At 49.3% G+C, this 19,051-nt stretch overlaps 1 protein-coding gene across 1 annotated transcript in view; it reads right to left on the reverse strand.

Moving 5' to 3' along the window:
- Positions 1–19,051, reverse strand: part of KIRREL3 (kirre like nephrin family adhesion molecule 3) — a gene marked incomplete at its 5' end in the record, with an annotated part of 321,389 nt that overhangs the window by 75,652 nt on the left and 226,686 nt on the right. Inside the window, 2 exons of the mRNA XM_084301594.1 lie at positions 9,423–9,572; positions 11,606–11,755. Of these exons, the coding sequence (XP_084157720.1) occupies positions 9,423–9,572; positions 11,606–11,755 (300 nt within the window). The remainder of the gene's footprint in view (positions 1–9,422; positions 9,573–11,605; positions 11,756–19,051) is intronic.

Genomic DNA, 19,051 nt, shown 5'->3' on the forward strand with positions numbered 1-19,051 from the left:
AGCTGCTGCTTCCCATGCCCACCTCAACAGGAGCTTAACCACCCACTTCTAGGGTTGCTTTCCACTCTCAGAGAGTCACACCAATAACCAGGAGGGGGACAAACCCTACAGAAGCAGCTGCTGAACTGCTGGGCAGCAAGGGATGGATGCTGCGGTGGTGGGGAGCCCGCATGTTTGGGAGACAAATGCTGAGCTGAAGCTTGTGGGCATCATGGTACTCCCCAGGGAAGGATGTTCTGCTGGCATGTCCCAAAGGGAGATGGCTGGTGCAGGTCCAGGCTACGCTGGGTGCTGTGATGAAGCCCCCTGAGGACCAGCAACCCATACTATTTCATTGTCCCTAATCATGGCAAGCAGGAGGGATGGAGTTGGAAAGCTCTGATGTGTCATGGGTTTGAGCCCCGGCCTTTAGCCCATGTCCTTATTAACCTGCAAGCAGCAGCTTGCAAAAGTTCTGAAATATTTAGTTAAAGGAAACAAGTTTTTTCCTACTTTTTGTTTTTCTTTTCCTTTTTTTTTTAATTTATTTTTATTTTCCCCACTGCTCATAAGTTGCAGCCTCCTGATGCCCAGGGGAGATCTTCACTTTAGCTACCTTTTCCTTTTTCATTTCATGCTGCAATGGAGATTCATCATAGGTGTTAAATCCACAATTTGCTACCAATCCCTTGTCTCACCCTGCAGAGGTCGGGGTATGGGAGCCCAGCAGTGCGGCTCCGCCAGCCACAAAACCACGCACTTACTGCAGCTCTTGCCTCCTCCGCACCGCTGCAGCTCAGCACCCACATCCTTGCCCCACATGGCAAACCTCAGCCACCTGCTAATGAATTATCAAAGCACTTATCCCATCGCAGTTCTCAGCACCTTGGCAGAGGCTGCAGGGAGCCTGGAGACAAAACTCTTTGCTCACCTCGGTGAGGAAGCATCTGGGCAAAGGCAGACTCTTGGGAAGCAGTGGGGAGGTTGCTGCTATCCTGGATGAATCTGAAGTATCTGCATGGTCAGCTCCTAATGAGAGCACCCTTTAATGTCAAAAAAATACTAAAAACCCCTTCCAGAGGGCCATTTGTCCAACCTCTACTACAGCACAAGGTGAATATCCTGGGAGAGAGGTTATTTGCTCACCAATTACAAAGGACACACACAGATGAATCATTAAGAGACGGTTATCCAATTCTGAAGACCAAGTCTGGCTAAAAGAGGCTGCTAAGGATGCCACAGCCCCAGAGCAATCCCTGTCCTAGTCTCGGATGCGAAGCTGACATCTGTCAGTCTCTCCGACAGGGGCTTCCAGAAGCAAACACTACTCAGGAACGCCAGGACAGACAGCACTGCAGTGGATGCGTAACAAGAACAGAAATTCATCCCTGGGCTCAACAACCCAGTTACCTGGGAGCTGGAACCACGCCAGTACGCACGTGCCCTGGGCCAGTCACAAGCAGTGGTGCGGGGCTGGCAGGCAGCAGGAATACCCAGGCTGCTGCTGTCCTGCACCCTCTCCCAAAGCCTTTTCTCTGCTTTCCTGGCTGTCCCTGCCTCTGCCGAGCCTTGGGCTCATTTTTCATCGAGGGGATCGATAGGAAAGCGGGGGCTGTCGCTCAGGTGATGTCACGCTCTGAGGGCCTCATTCTTCTCTGCCAGCTGCCAAGGGGAGAGGGAGACAGTGCTGGTGTCAGGTCCCTGGCAGCCCCCCGAGCTCCCTGCAAGGACACATCCCCATCCCAGTGGCCGCCCACAGCCATGACTCCACACACGTGGCACTGCACGTTGCACCGTGTCAAGAGGGACGCACTGCACACCTGAGGGCCAGGAGGAGGTGTGTGTGTATGCGTGGTGCAGATGCAGGGCAGTATGCATGTGGGTGTTTCAGCTCATTGGCAAGAGAGGGAAGAACGTGTGTGGGTGTGCGAGGCAATGGGAGCTTTGCACGTGCACGTGCTTGGTCTGTGGGATGCAGCACGCAGCACAGCAGTGGTCCAAAAGGGCATAGTCAGGGGGGAGCCCATCACTGTGTCCATGTACCTGGAGGGAGGGTGCAAAGGAGGACCCAGGCTCCTCTTGGTGGCATCCAGGCCCAGGCCCAGAGGCTGTGGGCCCAGTCCAGAGCCCTGTTGGCTCCCCCTGCCACTTGGGAAGCACTGCTGTGCGGGGCGGGTGCCGCAGCCCTGACACCGGCTGCCCCCAGAGGTGCTGGGGCTCCTCCTTGGAGAGCTTCAAACCTGCCTGGTCATGGGGCTGGGCACCCTGCTCCGCGTGGCCCTGCTGGGGCACGGTTGGACCAGAGGGACCCAGAGGGTCCACCTCGACCCTTCTGTGACATTCTGTGACATAAAGCAGAGCAAGCTCCCCAGGCCCTGAGCTCTGAATGGAGCAGGAGCCATGAGATCCTGTGCGATGCCAAGGGGGTAGCAGAGGGAGTGCTACAGACTGGGGAGGATTTGGGGTGAGATGCAGAGAGCAGAAGGAGGCACAGTGCAGCAGTGCACGTGGTCAACATGTCAGGATGGCGGGATTTTGACACACAGCAGGAGGCCTCTGCTTTTCAGCCTCTTGCTTTTCTGAGCCTGACAGCAAGCAAGAGCCCCCTGTTAAAATGATGTGAAACTGGTGGTTCCGGAGCCCTTAATTAGGCTTGCTGCCCATTGAGGCGCACACCTGGGGCCACAGCTGCTTGGTGCTGCAGGCTGCGCAGCCTCACCTGGCCCAGAGGCTCTGAAATGTCTGTGCTGGTTGTGGGCCTCATTAAGATCTGCCAGCCTGGCCAGCATGGAGCAGCGAAGTGAGTGGGTCCCCACCACCAGCTGCAGACACCTCAAAAGATGTTTGTCCCACAGGCAGCCCCGTGCCCACAACGTGGGCTGGCGTCATGCTCAGCCTCCCCAGAGTACAGTCAGACCTGGCACTCCATGCAGAGAGGGGAGACAAACTAAATGCTACTCCCTCCCCCCCTCAATTTCATGGCATCTTCAGAGCCACCAAGGCATCCAAAGAGACTCAGGATGGGCTTTTATCAGCCCTATGTGCTCTGTATCCATCAGTTCAGTACAGATCACAAGACTCACCATAGCAAAGCCAAACGCTTTGTGCTTGATAAAAGCACGGGTCAGCCCCCCCACGTCGAGACAAGAAATCGCAGATTGGCGCAAGACTCCTGACATTAATCATTGCTAAATGCCTCTCCTCCGATATACTCTTTGGTTGCTCGCTCTTCAGCATGTGGGTAGGAATGCTGTTGCAGTGCCGAGGACAGAGGCAAGGTGAAGGGTGACAGGGGAAGTGGCATTGCTGCTCGGCTGAGGGACAGAGTTCAGGGAACACACGAGCTTCCAGGTACACAAATCTCCCTTCCTCACCCAAGCCTGTGGCATCCAGGACTAGACCTGAAGACCATGATGGCTTCCACAGCATTGACTAACCCCAGGGCTCTGGGCTGGAAGAAAACCCGAATTTTGCAAGACTGCCCCTAAAATGTTGTGAACTGACCACATTGAGCCTGGGGCTGATCGAGCGGCGGCAGTGTCTGCTCAGTGCTCGGCTCCTCACTCCCAGTTTAACGGTGTGATTAAACACCAGCCACTGCTAAGATGCAGTCCTGTCCTGCTGGGAAAGAATATATTCATCATTTTAAATGCATTTGATTTGATTTTATTTTTTTTCCCAATTCCTGCTTACACAGTGGCAGATTACCCAGGCTTTTTCATCAGACTGGGACAGGCTTGTGCTCACCATGGTGCTAGCAAGAGCAGGGCACAAAATGGGCTACCAGTGAAAGGTCCAGATTTCCCAGTAGCTCCTGATAAGGTCCCTCCAGCATCCTTATGGCAGTGGCTTTTCACATTTTTGTGGCGACTGGAACCCCCAAACATGTGTTGTGCTCTACATCTGCATAACAAACAGCAGAAGGGCAAGCATCCCTTTGTTGTGAAACCAAGCCCTTCATGTATGTGCCACACACATAATTAGTAAGACATTATTCTGTGCTAATGAAGGCAGCAGAGCCCAAGGCCAGTGGCTACGTCCCACGTGGTACATTGACCCAGCACCACAAGATGGGTTTCCCAGGGATGGAGGCCCTTAAGGTTTTGCTCATTCCCTTCTAAGCAAGGAGAGCAGAGCTGGTGCGGATGCTTGCCATCTTCCTCCTCCTCCAGACAGGGTGCTCGGCACTTGAGCCCCTCCAAAAACTGCATGGACACCCATGCAAGGACACCTTTCCCCCCACTGCTAGCAAGAGGAGTCAGCTGAGTGCTGTAAACTTAAGCTGCTCAGACACGGCATCAAACATTTAAGTTATCTGGGATTTCCACTCGATTGTTTGATGTTGCTGCCTCATTCTCAGTAGACCTGGTTACTATTTCACCACTGAAAATATTCCCAGCAGAAAAGGTCTTCGTGAAGACCAAATGTGTTTCAAGGCTAAGAGACAATCTGGAAGAAAATGATTGCATTTTCATCACTTTTTTTTTTTTTTTTTTTTTTTTGTTCCACACTGACATTCTGACTCTGCATGCTGTTTCAGGCTGAATTTTGCATTCAAAGAATTAAATTCTGTTAAAAAGTACAGAAAAATAGTTGAGATAGTTCCAGGCTGGACCGGTTCTGGCTTTTAAACATCCCCTATTCCACATTTTCTCATTGCAGCTTGGCATTACAAACTGATACTGAAAAATGGCCTTTCCCAGGCCATAACCTCTTCATTTTCTGATCAAACTCTGCTAAAGAGCAGGAAAGCTGGGAAACGCAGATGTCTCAAGCTGCCAACGATCATTTCGGTAATAGAAACAGCTTACTCTGCTCTGCAGGGGAGGGCTGGAAAGAGACATTAGAATAAAATAAAAAGGAAAAAAAAAAAAAAAGAGGAAAAGGCTTGTGATTGAATGGGAATGCACTTGGCACCCAGGTGACCTTCCTCTTCTCCTGTCCCTGGCTTGTGCCATCTTATAAGACAGGAGCTCTCACTTCAAATTAACTTAATCTGTAGCATTAAATAATTTATGTTGATTTAAGAAAGCTTCATTTCTAATGGGACACACATGAAGGCAGAGTTAATATTGGAAGAGGCTGTGGAGGGGGGGGAGAATTAAACTATGAAAGGTGAATGTACGAGTTAATTGCACATCAGTTACTCACTCCTCAGTCTCCATCCTTACACCCGTGTGGTCCCTTTGTCCTGACTGTCACCAGGCTCCCACCAGCATCCCTCTGGGACTAACCCTTTCCCCACACTAGGCTGTGGAGCCATACAACCCCTGAGTTTTGGTTCCTGCAGCCTTTTCCTGGCTCCCCAGCACTGCTGGACGGGCGCAGCGAGCCAGGGCTCACCTCTTCCCCCTCTTTTCCCCGCTCCAACACTGCCTTCCAAGCTTCTCGCTTGGTTGCGTTTGAGAGCTGGGAACTCAACACTAATTAACGTGTCTGCAAATCCCAGCTCGGCTGGCAAGGCCTCCAATTCGTTCACGGTCCCCCGAGTGCAGAAGGCTCCATGAGCTAGCCCTCTGGCACCTTCAGCTACACGGCTGGCAGATGCATATTTTAACAACACACATCTGTTGGCTATAAAATCTCTTGTATTTGCCCTCCCTGCTCCCAGCTTTGATGGAAGACCGGAGGGAAGTCTCCGGTGGTTACAGCCAAAGTGTTTGCTTTGCAATTTCGCTCGATTGCTGTCTGATTTTATTTTCAAATTTCTCCAAGTCCTAATCAGGCTCTTACTTTATTTAATTAATGCCCCGGATTGGTTAAATAGATCATAAATTAAGAAGCCCTGCCATTAAAGATGTGCCAGGTAACAGAGAGCCCTCCAGTGGCTTCTGGAATCAGCCAAACAGTCCCTGTCCTCCCAGTACATGGTCCTGCTGTGGGTCCAGGGACTCCCTGAAGCTCACAGTGCATCCAAGGGGCTTGTCCAAGCAGCCTTGGCAGTACTGGATGACCTGCCAGAGGTCCCTTGGTCTTTTAGTGGGGCACGTGGATGCCTCCACATCTCCCAGATCCCATCTAATCACCTGTTACCAGTTGCTGCCTTCCTTGCCAGGGTCGGTGTCCCCCGGATGGAGAGCAGTGGCTTTATCCCTGGGGCAATGCAGGCAATGGGAGGATGGAGAACAAGCAGGGAATGAGGCTCTGCACCTGGAGAAAGCAGCTCCTTCTGCTTCAGGATGGGTTAGCCAGGTACCCCAGCAATATCTGTCTGAAACTCTACAAACACAAGACTTCTCCCAGTGCTGATGACACTAATAGGCTCATCTGCTTGAGTGTTTGGACTTCTGAAGCTATGGAATGATCTGTTCCACTACATTTAACCATGTAGATTTGAAAACAATGTGACAAAATCTTTAATATTTAATTAAAATATGGTGTAGCTCTGCATCTGAGCAGGGGAGTAGGAGGCAGCAGACCCGTAAAGCTGTTGTCAGACATGAATGACAGCAGTTGGAAACTGAATTTGGAGGCAATAGGGGATTTCTTGATACCAAGGAAGTGGAAAAGCTGGCAAGAACGGGCAAGGCAGCACCAACCCATGCAGTAAAACAGGTGAGCAAAGGTATTTTTCAGGGGACAAGGCTTGGGTGTGACAGAGGAGGATGGGGTGAAATGGCCCAGCACAGAGGGCCCTGAGCCAGCTCCACACTATGGGCTCTGAGTCATGAGGACCTCACAGCTCTGCAAAAGGCTCTCAAGGAAACTGTTTGCCATGTTGAGATATGCATGGTTTGTATGCTGGGGAGGTCTCGGGGATCCCCTCCTGCCTATGCAATGCCTATGGTTTCACCAGCAACCCTGGGTTAAGCTGGGCAGAACACAGTGATTCGGGCTTTGTTTCCTGTCAAAGATGAAGTGTGAGAAGTCCCGGTGTGGACAGCCCAGGCATGTACAGGAGGACGCAGTGCAGAATGAGCTGGAAGGGCTTGTGGCTTGGCCTGAGGTCCTGTTCCTTTTTGCAGAGCTGTGCATAGCTTTGGACACAGAGCTGCCGATTATTTGCACAGCGGTGTAGCTTTACAGCGGCCACGTACACTGCTTTATTGCATAATAACCCTGGTAACAGCTGCAGCGCATCGCCTCCTTCTGTAAATGCTGCAAGAACCCAGGTGAATAAAGAGAAAGCATTGCCACCGCAGGGGTTATGAAATCATTGCCACTCCAGCACTGTGGGTGGGGGGCAGCCGGCTGCTTTGCTAGCAGAACCATGAAGCTCCACTTCCACACGGATCCTTCAGAAATGACAGTTTCCAGGAGGGGGATCTCCAACCCCTCCACCTGTCAGGATGCTGGAGGTGTGAGCAGCATCCTCCAAACAGGGGCTGCTGGAAGCCCAAGCCCAGCTCCCCTCCCCACAGGCACAGAAGGGTGCTGAGGCTTCCAGGAGCATGGGCTTGAGTTAGGTTGGGTTTTGAGCAGAAGACTTTTACAATTTTAAGGAAAACCATCCCTCTGGATTTAAAAATCAGCCCTGACAACAATCAGAAGTGACAAGGAACACCCCACAGATGACTTCTTCAAACGAGACAGATGAGGTCGCCTGCTGCATCTCTCACCTTCCAGGCAGCCAAAACTTTGGAGATGCACATCACTTCGGAGGCACCTGCTTCACTCACAACCATCACGGGCTCCTTGAGCCTACACATCCTGATCGAAACTGGAGAAAAGGGTGCTGTGGTGCCATGACGACCCACAACATGCATCCGGGCAGGGTGCTGGAGGCATCTGCCTGTGACGTACTACCCCTCACACCTCCCCAGCCAGCACCCAGCTTCTCCAGAACATCTGCACAAGTGCAGCCGGAGCAAGAAATGGGCTACCAGTGGGTTGCAAACCCCATTTTCTCATTGATCGGGTTTAAATTGAATGTGCTGTAACTTTAATTTTCTTAAAAGGAGAGCATGCTGCAAACATAAGTTGCTGAACATCTTAGGTAAATGTACCAATTAGCAGCTACCATGTATATTCACATAAACATTAACTACCATCTATTCAACACATTCCATAACCCCAAAGATAATAACGATTTCCTTTTGATCCACAAAAACATCTCTCTGCTCAATCAATGCTCCGCAGCAGCTCAGAGCACTGACGTACGCCTGTGCACCCTGGGACTAAATTAGTTTTGAAATCTTTAGCTCTAATTAAATAACATTATTTCTTTTGTCTGGCTCCAGCAACGTCTTCCGACTTCGCAGCAGAAGGTGGCAGCCCTGGTGAGGGAAGGGAAGGCGGCACAGCTTGCGGAGGTTGATGGTGACTGAAGAAGCCTCACCGGCAGCCCTGTGCCACTCTCCCATTTATTTCCAGGCTTTGCTCACGTAGGGATGCATGTCAGAACTCGGAGCTGCTGAGAAAAGTTCACGGAGCAGAAGGCTGGATCGAACAGAAATCATCATCATCGATGGGGGCAGGGAGGGAGGAGGCAGTGGCTGGGGGGGGTTTGGGGACAGGGAGCTGTGCACGGTGGCACAGGGAGAAGATCAAATGGAGGGGATACTACAAACCCAAAGTTACAGCTCGTTTTCTTGGCGGTGCACGGACTCCTGTGAGGTATGCCTGCATCCAACACTCCATCTTTAATTCGCTTCTTTGGCTGCTTAGCACTAATTAGCATTGAGCTGACTAAAGCCACTAAAACTCTTGGTTTGCATCCTACAGTATTTTCCCCCCAAAATTAACTAAGAAAATGACAACAGCACCAACAAAACAAACCCAAACTTTAATTTTAACAAACCTAAAAACCGTCAATACTTTCACTTTGGACTTCAATAATCAGGATATATATCTGGAAGCAATATAGACAGAAAACACTGTTTTACGTTCAGGATTTTCAAGAAAAACAACATTTGCATTCATTTCTCTGAAGCCACATCCATACTGGGAAGTTTCACTGGTCCAGCCTGCCTTTTCCCAGCACTCCTGAAAAGCACCCAACACACTTTTCCAACCTGTCAACAAAGCCCCTTTTCCAGCTCCCACACAACAAGGGGCTTTGTAAGATGCTGGGAGCAGCCTCCTGTTTGCAGTCCCATGCTCCATCCTGTTGTGCTGCTCATGGGAAAGATTAATCTCCAACAAGTGCACAATGATAAGAGATCCAGTAGGAAAACCAACTTTTCCTCCTGGTCCTGCACACAACAACATCACAGCCAGGGCACAGCATAATGCGCTGATGCCACTGACACCCCTCATGGCCTTAAATTTGTGTACATGCCCTCCTGAAGGGGCACCTGGATTTGGAGCTGCAGTACCAAACACCATGCCCATCCCAGCAATGCTCTGCTCCGTGAACACCTTCCTTTGCTCCTGAAATCACAAAGCATTACTCTCACAGTGGGCTCTTTTCCAGTCATCTTGATTTAACAACACAACATTTTGCATCCGCGAGGACAGAAAACCCTCAAATAAGCTCCGAGTGATGGTGAGCCTGGACTTACCGAGAACAGTCAGCCGGGCAGGTCGGGATCGGATGGCTGCTTGGATGGCCTGACATTCATAGACAGCATCATCTTGGAGATCAGCTCTCAGGATTTTCAAGTGATGCTCTCCAGACAGATGGTCTCCTACGACCAGATAGCGTGGGTAGCCTGTTGGATGCAAAGCATGAGTCAGAGAAGCCCAAAAATGAAGGGCAGACAATGTGGGGGTAGAGCCCCAGCCTTCCCATCACACCAGTAGCTTCATCCCCTCCATGGCAGCCAGCCCAAACAGACAGAGGCCTCCCAAAGCTCAGGAAGACTGCAGGTTTTGACCTAGCTGTTCAGAAAGGAAGCACTGATGAGGAGCATTAAGCTGAAATCCCTAGAAAAAGGACGGGATTTGCATAGCCCGGGGTTTGCCTCTATTTTCAGAGGGGCGACGTGCCCAGCTGCAGGTGGAGCAAGGCTTCTGCTGGGCTGTGAGATGGGCCAAACCTGACCTTGGGCCATCCTTGCAAAGCCATGCGACAGCTAAAAGTCACCGTGCGAACATCAGCCTGCTACTGGGGCTGCTCACCAGGATGCAAGCACAGCCCATGCTTCGGGGCCAGCTCTTCTGCCACCTCTGGCTCCTGCAAGCCATGCCACAGCATATCTCGAATTCCTTACACCAGATTTTTACACACATACTTGGGTTGAAACCCCGAGATATTTCCACTATTAGGTCTGTGTAAAGGTTGGGCAGGGGTCTCCCTTCACGTGGGTCAGCGAGACACCCGACAGGGCCGGGAAGGATGCTGCCATCAGCGCATCCCTCCGCCTGCTGGTGATTAATGTGCTGGGGACTGTAGGCAGCCTGGCACACTCTCGTGTTTTTGTTGTTTCGCAAGCTATCAACAGCAGGATTTGCTCTCCTGAACCGCGAGAAATACAAATGATGGGTTTGTTTGTATTTAGCTAATTAGATGACTGGCTGAGCTGGTATCGTGCAAGCTGGCAGTTCCTCCTGCTAAAGCAGCCCCAGCTCTGTTAATTGTGGAAGTCATTCACATGAGCCACGTACTTCAGTGGAGCTGTTGTCACCCGTCCATGTTGCAAGGTCTTGTAGGGAGAGATCAGCTCTCTAATGTATGGAAAAGTTGTGGCACTGAGCTTTGAAAAACATTTGAAGAGGGGACTGCTCACTCAGTCAAGTCTGAGAAATGAGTAATTATACATACAAAAACAAAAAACAAAAATACAAAAAACAAAAAACACCACAAACAAACAAGCAAATAAAAAAAAGGAAAAAGCAGGCATTGCACTTGAGAGAAGAGCAGGGTCCCTGGAGACCAAGAAACCTGATTCCTCCCCTGGTTTCTGGCTGCTGCTGCTTGATGTGCTGCAAACTCTTGGAGCTTCCCCAGGCTCTGCACAGTCCCTGCAAGGGCTCGGTGCCCTCGCAGGCTTCCGACTCTTGAATGCCCATTTCCCCTTCGTTTTGGGGAATATAAAAAAAAATCAGCAAAATATATGGACTAAACTGGATCCCTTCTCCACATTTGCTTCAGGCTTCTCCAGGTGCAGTAAAGCCATTCATCACAATGCACGCGTAGGATTAAATAACAAGAAGTCTGGGGAATTTTGTGACCAAACTGTAATTTGCCAGACGTACAGCTTAAGGAAGCCACAAGTGCTTGTGGGCTCTACTGGATCTCAATAAATACGTTTATCCAAAGCAAAGGCTTTTGTTTTGAGAATGCCAAAAGAGGCACTTTCAATGTTTATGAAGCATTTCAGACGGCATTTTGGAAACAGGACATTTGTTTCGAAAAGCCAACCCAAACCAAAGCAAGGCTTTCCAAAGGTCACACCTGTGGGAGACCAACTGTTTAGCTTCGAGCAGGAATAAAAGTTTTTGTTTATTCCAAGTTTTGACACTTGTGTTTGGGCTAGCTGGAGGGTTTTGCAGTTCAAATGAAAACACTCATTATTCTCAAAACAAATATTTGTTCTGAAGCTGTTAAAGAGAAACTGAAGCCAGCTTTCAATTGCTCTAAGCATTTCTTTTCTTTTTCCTTAAAAAGAGGTCTTCTTTAAACAAAATATCTATTACCCTTATAGTGTTTTTTAATTAATTATGACTTTGGGGTGGGGGGTAGCAATGATCTGCTCTACACAAGCAGCTTCTGCTGCCCCAGGATGGCAGTGCCATGACTTACTTGAGAGATCCCGTCCAACTCCAAGGGCAAGTCCGTCTTTGATCCACAGCACGATGCCATTGTACTCGGGGATGGCACACAGCAGTGTCACGGGCTGCCCAGCAATCACCACCTGGTCCTGGGGCTGCTGCGTGAAGGAAGATGCTTGACCTGGAGAGAGAGGCGAGAAAGAGGGACAAGGCTGTCAGTTTGCCAGGGGTGGGTTCCAAAATATTTACAATGAATTAAAAAAGCCCTGGCAAAGAGGTGCCAGGCACTTCCTCTAATCGTGTCATTCAGGATAGCAACTACTGTACTGGAGCTGTCATGATCTAAGGACAGAAGAGCAGCAGGCTCTCAGGAACCAGTGATATTTTGTATTACAAGGGGACACCGGTCCTCTGCTCTCCTCTTCCCCTTCATGCACTCCCTTAAACCAGGATGCACAGCTGAGAACCTGCTACAAACCACAGCAACTCAGAAGATCTGCCTGCTGCTCTCCCCTCTGCTCCCAGGCCCCCAGTGCGACCCTCTGGTACGTGTCAGGGGCTTCACGCACATCAGGGGATGAAAGGACGCAGCAGCCCTGCTTCAGCACTGCCGTTTGCTGAAGTTTCAGCTTCAGTCTCACAAGACACACAAAGCTAAGCAGCCAAGCTCTTAGGGATGACAACCCCCAAATGCAGTGGTTTAGCACGGCTCTCTTCTCATTTCCACACCCTGAAGGAGGCAGTAACAGTTTGAAGCCCCCAGGACATCTCCTGCCATGGCTGAGATGTCTCACACCTCCGGAGGAGGTGAAACTTCTCATTTTCCACAAAAAGCATGCTGATTCATGGTAACCTATTTCACATCAGGGTGTGCTAAGTGCTGGCATTATGCTTTATTTTCTCTCTTTGAAATCCATCATAATTCCTTGGCTTTGTCATGACTGAAAACCATTCCAAGTGTCAAGTCCTTCTGTTTTTTTCCCCAGAACAAGTGCTTCACTTTCCAGCCAGATGAGGTGCAAACCCAGGTGCCCATATGCAGCCCACCTCTGGTGTTCGATGCAGGCTGGGCACGTGTCTTGCAAAGAAAATGGTGCAAAAGCAAGAACAAATGCTGGCAAAGCATCCCTAAACCAAATGTGGGCTATCTTAGAGAGACAGCTTGAGTGTTAGCACATGGATGTAGTGCTGCTGTCTGATGCTGGAAGGCCTTAAATGCAAAGGCAATTCAGTATGTATTCAATTATCAGTATACATCAATCCAATATCTGCTCATTGGGGTCTCCTTTGTGTTAGCTATTTGATGAGCATCTGAGAAGTGCTGCTGGCTTACCAGTGCTTAAAGTCCCACTCTTCCTCTGGATATGGAGAGATCTGAAACGGGAGAAGTTGGGAGAGAGTGCACTGACTGGATTGCAACTCGCTGTATTGCCCTGGAGGTTTTAAAGATCAGGAGCCTTGCTGCGTGTGAATTATCGCCCTGAAACAGGCACAGAACAAGAAGCCCACACCCGCCAACTGAACGGCAGCTCAATATGCTGTGTCGCGCCGGGCTGCAGAAAAAGTTGCTCTTTAAAATCAATGTGTTAAAACCAGGACAGTCTCCACGCGAACCACCCTAAATCAATTCAATCCTAATTTACATTAACTCAATTTAATCATTGACTGATGATTAATCCTAAACCAAGGTTAAGTGTGACACAAGTTCTTGCAACTAAACTTGTTTTCAAATGAGTTGTTAGGCATTGCCTACAGGGCAAAACTGCAAAGCTCAATCATTTTCTAACTCGTGCAGTTAAACCAATGTAAGCCCCCATGTGAATGCTTATATTTCATTTAATTTATTGCAGCTTAACTTAAACGTGTTCCTAGCCAGCTGAAGATGTGCAGGAAGGAGCACAGGCATCCTTTCTGGATTTCTACCCACGTATATACAACTGGTTAAAAAGCTCTCCGAATATCTTGGCAAATCCAGGAACATGTCAAGCACCATATTCCCAGGGATTTCAGGAGCCCCATCCCCTCCAGCACCCACATACTTGCAGAGAAGTCTGATTTTCATCACCAGTGCTCCAGTAGGTCACGGTCATGCATGCTCAACAGGATGGGTCTGCTGCAGAGTGGTACCCCACACCAGCAGCCTCAGGAGATGCCACATGCTGCAAGGCACGTGGGCCTCCAACACTAGCAGAAACTCTTGCTCTTCTGAACTGGGATTTAGAAACTTCATAGGAAACATTAATCAGCTCTATATTCTATTCAGACTCACAAGGACAGGTGCTACTGAAATAATAGGAAAAGCAGGGATGGGAGAGAGAAAATTAGGAAAGGAAGCAGAAAAAAGTGAGCATTTTGCCTTTTTTATATTTTTTTATTTTCCACCCGCTAACTATGTTTTCACGGCTCACTCCGTAATCTTGACAATTCTCAAGGCAAGCCGGGCAAGCAGGGACAGTGCCAGAACGCAGTAATAACCAAAAAAGATTGTTTTATCGGTAAGAATTATCAGGTTGTCAGCTGGGAGCTGCAAGAGTCGTAATGAGAAAGCAGAAACACAAAGTGGTGTCCATGCCCTCTGAAAATGTCCATTAAGCAGAGGTTTCATTTGGTAATTGCTGTTGGAAATGAAGCCTCCCCCCCTCCCGCTTTTCTTTTTTTTCTTTTTCCTTTCTTGATCTGTCTTAGAGAGCAGCTGATGACCATGGAAAATTAGAGCGAGAACATGGCATATGTCTCCTGTCTTTTCCTTCCCTCTGTTTTTTCAGTGTGAAAAATTGTCACTTGAAACCCTTTTTAGTCCAAGGCTCCATCTTGGCTATAAATGTTACAGGCTCAGCCTTGGTCACAGGAGAGGAGAGAAGAGGGTAAGGACGTTAAGAGCATTACCTGGCCCATTCCCTGCTCCACAGCAGGATCACTGCTCCCTAAATCAGAGATAAAAAAGCTAAAAAAAAAAAAAAAAAAAAAAAAGGTACCAAAAGGCAGAGCTTGACTCACTTTCAAATCAGCTTAAAGTCTGATTACTGGGTTTAACTGGGTTTGGAAGATCAGAGACCTGTTCACGTTACAGCTTTCAGCAGTCTTATATCTTAATGTCAAAGGAGCAAGTAATTTGCAGAAAAGTTTTAAGGGAGATAAGACACTTGACAGAAAATAGCTGAGAAGGGGGAAATTGGGAAAGGATGATTTACAAATGCAGGTTGAGTGGTTTCATCTACAAGAAGCACTGAGACACTTCAGTTTGTCGGTGCTTTGGCTTCAGAGCAGGGTTCTGTGACTCCAAGGACAAAACAAAACAAAACGAACGTTTCATCATCACACAATGCTATGGGTCCACAAGAAGATGTATTTTCCAGAGGTTTTCCATACACTTCCTGGACACCAAAAAGGGCAGTAGCAAACAAACAAACAAACAAACAAACAAACAAAAAAACAACCGTCTTAAATTTATACCAAATCCCAGTTCAAATCCTTGCAGAGACTGGAATTAAGACCACAGAACGTGTGGGCAAGCCACCAAACACCGCTCTCACTGGAAGCACCCTGCTCCTCCACAATGCCCACAGCTCCCCATTTCCAGCCTCCAGGAGACATCTCCACCACCTTAGCCCAGCCTAGAGAGCCAGTTTGCTTCCACACCTCGTTTTCCTTTTTTCAAGAAGAATGGAAGACTTTCAAAGGGCGAAACAAACCCACAGGTGCTCAACTTCCAACAAGCACCACGGGTAGAAGCATGGCACTGGTTCTTCCTCCCCTCCCGAGCATCCACACGTGTCTTCTGCTTTTCAGGGGAGATGCACTGAGCAGAAGCAAATATTAGGACTCTGAATTCATTGTTGATATTTTTTTCCCCTTTAAAAAAAGCAAACATATATGCAGATGTGATGCTAACCCTGCCTTCTGGCCATGTTCCAGTGTGATGGCAAAGCTGAAGCCTGCCAGGGCAGGTTGTCAGCAGCAGGGCGGTCTGCTGCTGGGGGGCTTTGGTGCCAGAGAAGGTGCAGGGAATCGATCTCTGAGTCTCATCTTCTCCTGCCTGCTGGCTTTGCTTTGCACCCTGAGGAGCTGTTTACAGCCCCAGCCTACAGCATGAGCTGCTTTGGTTGGCCCTGTGGTCTCCTCCCGCCTTCCTGGAGGAAGTCTCTCTAAAACAAAAGCAGGGGGCACTTCTGCAGCTATTGTAATCCTAAATGCCAGGAACAAAACGGAGAATAAAGGACCTACTGCGAACAGCGAGCAGGCAGTAATGCTAACCCTGCTTTCAAAAATCACAAGCGGGGCCTTATGAAGTCACAAGCATGTCATAAAAGTGTAAGAAAGAAAGAGAGAGAGAAAAGAGAACCACTTTAGAACTCTTTATATTTCCTTAATGGATTTTGCACCTGTGGCTCCTGCTTTTCAGTGTTTCTCTCTAACGTTGCCTTGTTCTTTCAAACAAAAGCTGAGGCTATTATGTTTGTGATTTCCAAGGGAAATCACACCACCACTGACGCAGCATTTCCAGGAGTCCCAGTGCCCCGCGTCGTGAGAAGGACCCAAATCCCAAATCCCATTTTACAACCCAGAGGATTCAGGGAGGCACCTGCACGAGGACACCATCAAGGCCATCCATGACAGAGCAGGACCTTGAAGCTCCTTCACCACCAAGGCCCAGAGCAGTGATTGGCTTTCTAAGCCCTCTGAAGACTCCAATCTGTTTGCAAGAGTTCTTGCCTGAATTATTTCAACTTGTAGCCTCCTGTGTAAAAACCGGCCTGCCTGCAGACAATGTGCTGCAAGAAGAGAGGAGGCAAGTGGGAACAGCAGATAGTTAAATTTTCATTACCCAAGAGAAGAGAGTATTGTAATAAGAAGCAAGGGACTTAGAGCGGGAACAATGACTCATTAGAAACGGAGACACCATGGCTCCTTTTATGTAAGCGGAGCTTTGAATTTTCATTGTGTTTTGAAAAGAATTATCTCTTTTTGTTGAAGAGGGGATGGAAGTGGTGAAGGAGGCCTCTGAAGCGCCTGGTAAAGATGTAACTTTTTAGAAATGACTGGGGGTGACTGAGGGACGTTGCCCTTGTCCCACCAGGCTGGGAGCTGATCCTGCCCTTGGTGTGGAGCTGCAGGATGTGTGGCGAGCACGGGGCTGGCCTGCCTCAGTGCACGGGGAGCTGAAGGCCGAGCACTACACCAGGAGGCCCCTCTTTGGGATGTCAGGGCATCACACCACCAAGCACCTGCCTAGAAGTCATGGCATTTCAGCCCATCACAGGGTTGGTTGCTCCGGGACAACAACACGATGCCTGAAGTTGGAGCTGTCTGAGGAGCAGGGCTGGGAAGGCAGGATGGCTGACGGGAAACTGTCTCCACACCTGCCCCATGCAGCTCCTGGTATCGATCCTGGGACAAATGCGTTGGTTCTGCTCATGCAGATGGGTCCTCCTCTGGGAGCCAAGGACAACAGACTCCCTGCATAAGGCCCATCACGCTTTAAAACACATGCCTGTATTGATTTTTAGATGGCTAGGAAAGGCAAGCAGACAAAAGCGGTACATTATTTACAGTGTTCTCAGGAGTCGTCAGTCACGGGGAAGCATGGCATGAGCAGGGAGAGCTGCACGGACGCCACGGTCCCTCATTACCACCTTGCCTGTCTCCAGGTCCCCCCCAGTGCAGTGCCCATGGAAAGCATCCCCAAGGATTTCCCCAGCCAGGGACCAAGACAAGCTCTCCTTGCACCTCCAGAGGAGCTCCCCAGGCAGGAGCAGCTGAATCCCACCAGTGAAGCTATGCATGCAATCTGGGGCAAGGAGACCTGGAGCAGCCCCCCGAGGGAGGGTCACTTGCTGGTGACGGCCAGAGACATGTCTTGCACTTCTCTGCTGCTTCCTGGGAGGAAATTAACCGTAGCTTGAGCTCCTCACTTGCATAATGCTTTCTGTTATTTTATTTTGTTTCCCTGGGGGGGGTGGGGGGGGTGAAGGAGGATGGGGAAGAGGAATCTGCTTGAACAAAATTGTCAGTTTGGCCTTTTTTAGTTTGACTACGCAAGTCCAGCTCACGTGGCTTCAGTACTCCTGATGTTGCTGAATTATTCAATTTGAAGGAAAAAAAACACCTCCCAGTCAACGAATGAATCAGCTGTGCGGAAAGGCAAGTGTAGCCTACTTCTTGCAGGCCAGCCAGGACCTGGAGCTATTTATGCCCCCTCTCCTGTGGCCATGGGCGCCAGGCAGGGAGCTGGGCTTGGTCCCTGCTCACCCGCCAGAGAGGTGTCACCCGTCTTCCCTTTGGAGTGAGCACAGCAATGGAGGGGCTGCAAAGCCAAACCAAACCCATGCCAGGTGAGGGTGCCAGTGTGGAGTTTGGGGACAATGCTCAACTTGTCAGCTTTGCCTCAGTGTAACCCTTTGCCTCCCAGCTCCAAGCCAGCCTGAGCTCATCGTGCAGTGATGTCAGATATTTCCCTAATGCTGCTTAGAGAAGAAACATCAGCATCCCACTGTGTCCACTAAGCAGCTTCAAACAGGAGACAAAGAAATTCTGAATAAGATATTAGACCTTTTAGAATCTTTTTGTCTATTAGTCACACAGGCGAGAGATCTGAACTATCGAGTATTGCACTTGCTTTGATACCCACACGAAATCCCAATACTGCTTTCAAAGTCACTGTGAGTAGTTTGATCAGCCATGCAGAAAGGGCTTAAATGTCATCGTCTGCTCTGTTATTAGCTACCAATTGGGAAAGGTGTAAGAGTATACTTACTGAGGGATATTTATTGGCAACCTCCTCCCAGCACCAGCTCTGAGAATTACCTCTTGTGAGATTAAATGCCTGTTCTTGGTAGCTGCGCTGATAGAAAACAAACTAATGGGCTGCATCGAGGAAGGAAAAATAAGCTGTTTCCAAAAAGCAATGTTCAGGTGACCTTAGGGACTAGATTGCACTGAATATTCAGGTGCAGGACATGTGGCTCCTGGCCCTTCTGCTCCAACAACCTGGCAAATAGCTGCTGCCCAGATAAAGCAGGGCCCGTACGAAGAACTGTTATCTTCTGTTAGACAAGCTAACGGAGCTGGGAAAAAAAGAAAGAGATGAGCTTTGAGGTGCGAAGGACTTTTGCTGGCTTGGAGATAGAAGCAGCAAACTGTATTAGGTGGCATTTTGCCACTGGGGCCAGCATGCTGCAGGATCCTTGTTGTGGCTGCCTCGGAGCTGGTTCACTCCTACGGCAGGGGATGCAGGGAGGCTTTGCAAGGGGCAGAGCTCACTGCACAACCAAAGCTAACAGCAGAAAGGAGAGGTGCATACACAGTGCAAAGCGCCCTGTCTTGCTCTTGTTAGCAGAGAGGAAGAGATTTCCTCCCATTGATCCACCTGGAGGCTCCAGCTCCGGCTGAAAATTGCCAGCGACTCCACGAAGTGTTTAGTTATCAGTGCTCCCGAGGGGAATAATAAATTACCATTTGCTCTTCTGTCAAGGTGTAG

The sequence above is a fragment of the Netta rufina genome, assembly GCF_964035555.1.
Source record: "Netta rufina genome assembly, chromosome: 25".
Taxonomy (NCBI): Eukaryota; Metazoa; Chordata; class Aves; order Anseriformes; family Anatidae; genus Netta; species Netta rufina.